Source organism: Henckelia pumila, chromosome 4, assembly GCF_033568475.1.
Source record: "Henckelia pumila isolate YLH828 chromosome 4, ASM3356847v2, whole genome shotgun sequence".
In the NCBI taxonomy this organism is placed as follows: domain Eukaryota; kingdom Viridiplantae; phylum Streptophyta; class Magnoliopsida; order Lamiales; family Gesneriaceae; genus Henckelia; species Henckelia pumila.
In genome coordinates, this window is record NC_133123.1 from 151,315,164 (window position 1) to 151,323,549 (window position 8,386).

General features: G+C 33.2%; 2 protein-coding genes across 2 annotated transcripts in view; both read left to right on the top strand.

Annotated features, from left to right (window-relative positions):
- LOC140865448 (putative late blight resistance protein homolog R1A-3) overlaps positions 1–6,611 on the top strand; it is a 37,223-nt gene extending 30,612 nt beyond the window's left edge. The window contains exon 2 of the mRNA XM_073270102.1: positions 5,170–6,611. Within this exon, the coding sequence (XP_073126203.1) occupies positions 5,170–6,371 (1,202 nt within the window). The 3' untranslated portion in view covers positions 6,372–6,611. The remainder of the gene's footprint in view (positions 1–5,169) is intronic.
- LOC140865545 (putative late blight resistance protein homolog R1A-10) lies at positions 164–1,807 on the top strand. The gene is made up of 2 exons (XM_073270222.1): positions 164–939; positions 1,156–1,807. The coding sequence occupies exons 1-2, from the start codon at positions 164–166 to the stop codon at positions 1,805–1,807; spliced, it is 1,428 nt and encodes a 475-aa protein (XP_073126323.1).
- Positions 6,612–8,386: the final 1,775 nt, after the last annotated feature.

An 8,386-nucleotide genomic window follows, 5' to 3' on the forward strand; every position in this document is an offset into this window, starting at 1 on the left:
GAAGGCGATATCTCATTGTGATTGATGATATATGGAGTACTAAGGCTTGGGATGATTTGAAGATGATATTCCCAGAGATGGCAATGGAAGTAGGATCTTGTTAACCACCAGGCTATTAGATGTGGCTTCTTATGCAGGATCTTCAGATTTTCCGATTCACCAAATGAGCTTTATAAATGAAGATCAAAGTTGGGAACTACTTCAACACAAGGTTTTTGGACAACAATCTTGTCCTCTCCAACTGGTGGAAGTCGGGAAGAAGATTGCCAAAAATTGCGGTGGACTTCCACTCACCATCGTAGTTGTTGCAGAAAACGTTATGAGAGAAGAAGTTTGGGAAAATGTTTCGGAGAATATAAGTTCTAGAGAGCCTACAATTGCACTTCAATGCTCAAAGATATTGTGTTTTAGTTATGATCGGTTACGTCTTCGACTAAAACCATGTTTCCTATACATTGCGGCTTTTCCAGAGGATTCTGAAATTGATGTTTCTAAGCTACTCAGGTTGTGGGTTGCCGAGGGATTTCTGAAACCAAATGATGGGTTCAAATGCTTGGAAGATGTGGGGGAACATTATTTGGAGGATCTTGTGAAGAGAAGCTTGCTCTTAGTGAGCAGGAAAGGGCCGGATGGGAAACTCGAAACTGTTGGAATCCATGATATGATGAGGGAGATTTGCTTAGCAAAAGCCGAAGAAGAGAGGTTTCTATTCAACACGAATTCCAGTACATATTTCATAGAGAATCCATGTCGCCGCCTCTTAATTCATAGCATCGATGATTTTTGGGACGAAGAGTCGAGATTACGTTCAGTTGTAATTTCCCCGCGGGCATATTATTATTTATCGAGACTAAATCTACGGTCTAGGCACATCTGTATCTTGGATACATCCATGGTACGTTGGCGGAAACATTCAATCTCTAGATTCAATAATTTAAGGTACTTCGATTTTTCCTTACACGATCAAGGATTTCCAGTCTCAATATCAAAACATCCTAATATTGAAACTATAGTTGTTAGTCATGGTACTTTCGACCATGAGTTGGAACTGGAAGTACCATATGAAATTTTCAAGTTGCGAAAGTTAAGACATCTGATCTCTCACATTCCTTTTAGTTTATCCTACTCCTCTGACATGGTAAATGTTGATGAAAGCAATCTACAAACATTGGGGACAGTGGTCGATTTTATATTTGCCGAAGAGATCATCAAAATACTTGTGCATCTGAAGAAATTGAAAGTTGAATATCATACGCGGGATCGTGATTTCAATCTGGAAAACATTTTCCATTTACACAACCTCGAGGACTTGCATATCTCTATGCATTCAAGGGCTTGTGGGAGTCGGATATGGTACCATGCTTTTCCAATGGGTCTAAAGAAGTTATCTCTAAAAGGAGTCCATTTTGGTTGGGAAAATATGACCATAATTGGGTCGCTCCCGAATCTTCAAGTGCTCCACATGATGGATATTACAGTCCATAGAGCTTCCGAGTGGAGAACAAAGGAAGGTGAATTTCTTCAACTCAAGTATTTCCATTCTTCCTTGGATCTTGTGGTGAAGTGGGAAATGGAAAAAGAGCACTTCCCATGCCTTGAAACCTTGATTCTCGAGGGGGCTCGGCGCATTCACGAGATTCCTAGTGGCATAGGAGAAATAGATACGCTTCAATACATCGAGTTGAAGGACTGTAAAAGGCCATTTGTGGACTCAACCAAGCAAATTCAAAAGCATCAACATGAAAATGGAAACGATGCTTTTCGTGTTCGTGTCATTGATTCCGATGGAGAGGATGTTTTGTTTTGAAAAATTATTATGAAGTCAGCATTTGAAAGAGAATATTGTAAGGATTTGTATTTGTTTCGGTGTCATTTTTTTGTTTCACAGTTAATCGAATCAACAACATTCCCATGAAAAACAAGAAACTGTTGCTGCTGAAAAAGGTCTCAACAAGAAAAAAACGAAAATCAAACTGAAGAGTAGAAAAGGATGAAACATCATTGAAGAGTAGAAAAAAAAAAATCATTTTATGTCTCTCCACGTTTACGAATTGAAAGTTCCTAATTTGTCTGGTTTTTAACCCAAAAATTTTTCCTTATGAGCTACAAGTCTTGCAGAAATGGCCTTTTAAGTTAAAACCTTGTGTCCCTAGGAATGATTATTCAGAGTTTGGAAGAAGTTTGTCCAGCCTTGGATTAACATTACGCATCTGGTTGAATTTTTTTTAATCATCAACAGAAACAAATTGTTAAATTTGTAATTTTGTTGGTACAATATAATTATGGTCAATCTATTTATTTATGGGGGCAACATAAACATTTTATTTTAGTAGCCAACAAATTTTGTTGGTACAATATAATTATTGTCCAGCCTCTACTGTAAACATAAACATTTTATTTTAATGGCCAACAAATTTTTTGGGGCAATTTTTTATGGTCAATCTATTTATTTATTATAAGCCAAACGAGACAATGTTTTGTATTAAAATCAATATTACCAATTTATCCTTGACCTCTCCTAAATCTGGAGAAGATGGTGCCTTTTTTGTCAAAATATATAGGTATATATATTGCCATTTTATCAGTATTGAATTATTATGGAAAAAGATATTTTTAATTTTTTTTTAGAGTTTTTATTTTTTAATTTGTAATCTCTATGTTCGTGGCATTGACTATATATGTATTTAAAAAATAGTTTTCTGCAACCCAATTTTTTTTGGTTATATTTATAAATTTACTTGAATAGAACAATATAAAAGTTCATTGCGATATTTTTTTCTAATATATTTATTCTATTTGTGATAATTAGCCACAAATTATATGTTTAAATAAAATTTATATGCCTTTTTTCAAAGTTTCTAAATTTTTAATTTTTTATTCTACTTGCGGTCATTAACCAGAAATTATATATATAACTTAAATAAAAATATCATCTATATCATGTGACTTGGTTTCCGATATCTAATTTATTTTTTTAAAAAAATTATTGTTTAATTTGCATTTAAAAGTTACTTAAATAAAATATGGTCAAAAAAGTTAATGTGCTATAATTTTTTAATTTTTAATTTTTAAATATTTTAATTTACTTATTATCCTCCGGATCTACTACTAGTCACTTGATAAACATATAAATGACTTAATTACAACATTAACATATACATAATGATAGATAACTGAAAATATAAAAATTAATCATATAACTCAATCGTATTATAACAAAAATAGAAATAATCTAAAACTAAAATCATCAAATTCTACACAATTTCATCAAACTATCAATCCGTTTCAAAATTTCATTCTGCCAAATAATCAAAATGAGATTTTAAATTCCAAATCCATCAAAAATCAATGGAACCAAACACACTGGAGTTACTACACTTACAAAGAGCGAAACGAAATTCAGCCAAAAAAATATCAAATTAGAATCTTAAATTAATTAATTTTGTTTCATGGTATATAAAAGAAATCTATAAACATATTTTTATTTATTATATTGTAAATTTAATCATGGGTATGACATAAGTTATTTAGAAATTTTAAAAATAGAATTTATAATAATTTGTAGAAGAAAATTAAATTTCATGACTGAAAATCAGTCTTTTGTTAAAAATAAGGGCAAATAATGATTAATTAATTGTATTATTCTTCCACCAGGGCTAAATAAATAATTAAATATGTAATTAATCAAAGGAGTAGTCAAGCAGTCAACTTAACTATATCATGAACTTGTACTTTCAAGAAAATGTGCGTCTCTCATTTTTCCCATGGCTTCTACTTATGCTGCGCTTCTTGCTCTTGCTCGATCATTGCGAGAGATTGGGGATCTTCAACAGTACATCGATCCTCTTCACAAAGAAAAAATCCATCAACTCCATGAAAAAATTGATTGTATCGTCACTTTCCTCAAAGATTATTCAGATAAGCATCTGGGAACACTTGATTGTGTTGGAAATGGGATCCGAGAAGCCGCATATGAAGCTCAAGATTTCATGGATTCGTATTTGTGTTGGGTATCAACTACTGATCATGACGATGGGAGCTCTTTTTCAGAGGCTAAAGGCGACGAGGTGAAGAACAATGACACAGCTCAAGATCTCCGATCCCTGTCTTATTCTTCTCCTGTTGATTCTTTATCTACGGTCCAAGCCACAGACAAAAAAATGTTAGTGGGATTTAACGAGGACTTGATCGCAATCAAAGAAAGACTATACGAATATGCAACTAAGCTCCAAATTATCCCAATTGTTGGGATGGGAGGAATCGGGAAGACGACTCTAGCTAGAACAGCTTATGATGATTCACTCTTTTCTCAGTACTTTGACAAATGCGCATGGGTCACAGTCTCACAAGAGTATCAAAGGAGAGAGATTCTTTCAGGGCTTTTCAAGTCTCTCAAGAATGAACAATCTGATAAAAGCGAAGCAGAACTAGCAAAACTAGCGTATCAAAATCTCTTGGGCAGGCGATATCTCATTGTGATTGATGATATATGGAGTACTAAGGCTTGGGATGATTTGAAGATGATATTCCCAGATGATGGCAATGGAAGTCGAATCTTGTTAACCACAAGGCTATTAGATGTGGCTTCTTATGCAGGATGTTCAGATACTCTGGTTCACCAAATGAGTTTTATAAATGAAGATCAAAGTTGGGAACTACTTCAACAAAGGGTTTTTGGACAACAATCTTGTCCTCTCCAACTGGTGGAAGTCGGAAAAAAGATTGCGAAAAATTGCGGTGGACTTCCACTCACCATCGTGGTGGTTGCAGGGCTACTCCTCTCTTCAGGCAACAATGCGAACAGTGAAGAAGTTTGGGAAAATATTTCGGAAAATATAAGTTCTAGAGAGCCTACAATTGCACTTCAATGCTCAAAGATACTCTGTTTTAGTTATGATCGGTTACCTCTTCGACTGAAACCATGTTTCCTGTACATTGCGGCTTTTCCAGAAGATTCTGAAATTAAGGTTTCTAAGATAATCAAATTGTGGGTTGCGGAGGGATTTTTGAAACCAAATGATGGGTTCAAATGCTTGGAAGATGTGGGGGAACGTTACTTGGAGGATCTTGTGAACAGAAGTTTGCTCTTAGTGAGCAAGAAAAGGCGGGATGGTAAACTCAAAACAATTGGAATCCATGATATGTTGAGGGAGATTTGCATAACAAAAGCTGAAGAAGAGGGGTTTCTTCATCAACATGTGTCATCCAAAACGGATTCAAGAACAGAATTCGTAGAGAATCCATATCGCCGCCGCCTCACATTTCAAATTACCGAGGGAAATCAAGAATGGGCAATCCTAGATTCGAGAGTTCGATCACTTCTAATTTTCCCTTTGAGGGACAGACATTTCACATATACACCACGACTATGTCCACGGTCTAGGCAAATCTGTATCTTGGATGTACCTGAACTATGTGGGACGAACGTTTCACATATAACCTCTACATTCCATAATTTAAGGTACTTTCAATTTTCCTTGTACCAGGAAAGGTCAGATATATTTGGTAATTGGTTAGAACTCCATCGGGACTTAACAGGCTCAATATCAAAACTTCCTAATCTTGAAACTTTAGTTCATGATAGTACATCCCCATTAGACGACGGTGAATGGCAACTGCCGTATGAAGTTTTAAAGATGCCGAAGTTGAGGCATCTGATCTTGAACAATGGTTTTTGTTTATCCAATCCCTCTGACATAGGAATTGTGCATGAAAGTGGTCTACAAACAATGGAGATAGTGATGAATTTTATATTGACCGAAGAGATCATCAGAATACTTGTGAATCTGAAGACATTAAAAGTTTGTTATATTACGGAGAATCCTAATTATGGGGACGATTTTAATCTAGACAACCTTTCCAATTTCCGAAACCTCGAGGACCTGAGCATCTCCATGATGTTCCCTGAAGTTTGCTCAATGACATGGAACCATGCCTTTCCAATGGGTCTAAAGAAGTTGCATCTATCTGGAGTCCCTCTGCCTTGGAGAAATATGACCATAATTGGGTCGCTCCCGAATCTTCAAATGCTCAGGATATCGGTTAATATATTCACTGAAGTTTCCGAGTGGACGACAGTGGAAGGTGAATTTCTTCAACTCAAGTATTTTCGTTCCGACTTAGATGGTGTGGTGAAGTGGGAAACGGAAAAAGAGCACTTCCCATGCCTTGAAACATTGATTCTCGATGGTGTCCGGTTGATTGATGAGATTCCTAGCGGCATAGGAGAAATAGATACGCTTGAATTCATGGAGTTGCGCTACTGTGAAAAATCAATGGTGGACTCAGCCAAGGAAATTCGGAGGTTGCAACATGAAAATGAAAACCATGGTTTTCGTGTTCGTGTCATTCATCCCTATAAAGGCATTTGAAAATAATATTGAATGAATTTGTATTTGTTTCGGTGTGAGGTTTTTTGCTGCTGGAAAAGTCTCAACAAGAAGAGAAAACAAGAATCAAACTGAAGAGTAATAAAGAATGAAACATGATCGAGAGTGTTAGTACTCAGATTTTATTATTATTTTTAAATCGTATGACAATCCAAATGTTATGACTTATGATCATTGCGTTGCACCTCAAAATATATGATTACGTACTAATCCCATGCATTGTTCTTTTTTCCCCCCCTTTTATGAGATAAGAATTTCAAGATAAAAGATTTTTTAAATATACGAATGATTCAAAAAAAAAAATTGATGTTTTTTTGTTTTCCGCTGTCATTATATCAATTTATTTATTTTTATTTTATTTTTTGGATGTAAAAACAAACTTTAATATGGAATAGTACAGAGTGGTTTTGGTTAAAATTTTGTACTACTGAGCTTGCGGTTTTTTTATTTTATTTTAAAGTAATTGGTAAAAAAAAATCCACATGTTATATGTTTGATTAAGATTCAGTCTCCGTTACGAATTTATTTTTTCTGCACTCGTTGATTCATGAAAAGATTTGTATGTACTCTCTTGGCACACAAATTAGTTCAAAGTGAAAAATAGGTATAAAAATTGAAAATCAAGTACAAATATATGAAATTTATGTAATAATTATTTTAGATTTGGTATAAAACAAGTTTTCTTGGTATAAATATTTTGTGTTATATTTCATCTCCCTAAAATTGAAAATATAAATTATGATTTTGTTCTCAATTTTAGGCAATTGATACCGTAAATATGTTTCATCTCAAATTTCTTAAATTAGTGAACTTAAATTTTTAATTTTTGTGATTTTCAAAATACTAATGTTTTTAATTATTGATAATGAACAAGTGATTTAATATAAATATTTTGTACATAAATATGTATGTATAGTAAGTTTTTTTATATTAAGAAAGTTGTTTCAGTGCTATACTTAAAATCTTAATTTTTTATCAGATATGAAATTGTTAATACTCAAATATCATATATTAGTATTATATATTTAACATTTTGTATCGATTTTTATCCATGAAATAAATTTTTTGACATAAAACATAAAACTGAATATTAACTTATATTTAAAATCAAAAGACTCAATCCCAAGTTAGCTTTAAAGTAACACTAAGGGTGTCAAAATGCAACACGACCCGTCAATCCGACACGAACCAATACGAAAAAAATTAGGTTTGGGTTGGGGTTTTTCGAGTTCGGGTTAGTGCTAGGTTAGGCGGGTTCGGGTTGGGTTCGGGTTGGGTCGCGGGTTAACCCGAAATTTTTTTTTTAATTTTTTTTTGGAAAATATTACATATATTTTTATATATTGTATGTTTGAAAAAATTTATTGTATATTTATATGATATATTTTTATCATTTAATATTTATTTTGTACATTTTTTATTTTTTAAACAATTGTTTATTTGATTTAGTAAATATACTTTTAATTTTTTACAATTAAATTTTCAAATTTAAATCGGAGATTTTGTTATAATGTGTTTAAATTAAAATATTATTATTATTTTTTATTTTTTCGAATTATTTTTTATTAATTTTTTATAAAAAAAATTAAAAAAATAAATAAAATTCGGGTTAGGCGGGTTGAGTCGGGTTAGATGGATTCGTGTTCAGGTTGAGGGTCTTCGGGTTGATTCGGGTTCGGGTTGGGTTCGAGTTGAAAAAAAAAATAAAAAAAATTCACGGGTTAACTCAAAACCCGATCCACCCGACCCGATTGACACCCCTAAGTAACACCATATCACTGGCTCAAGCCTGACTTGAGGCGTGACATGGGAACCAGATATGTTCTTCCTAGAACTTTCTTCCTTCGATTATCTCCAATTTTTTTTTTATAATAGAATATTTTTTCATGACAAACAACAACATTAATTACGAAAATGTCATCTTTTAAAGAAATTGTCAAATGGTGCATTCACATATATATTTTGGTCCATTTTTATTTTTTAAAAAATTAAATTAA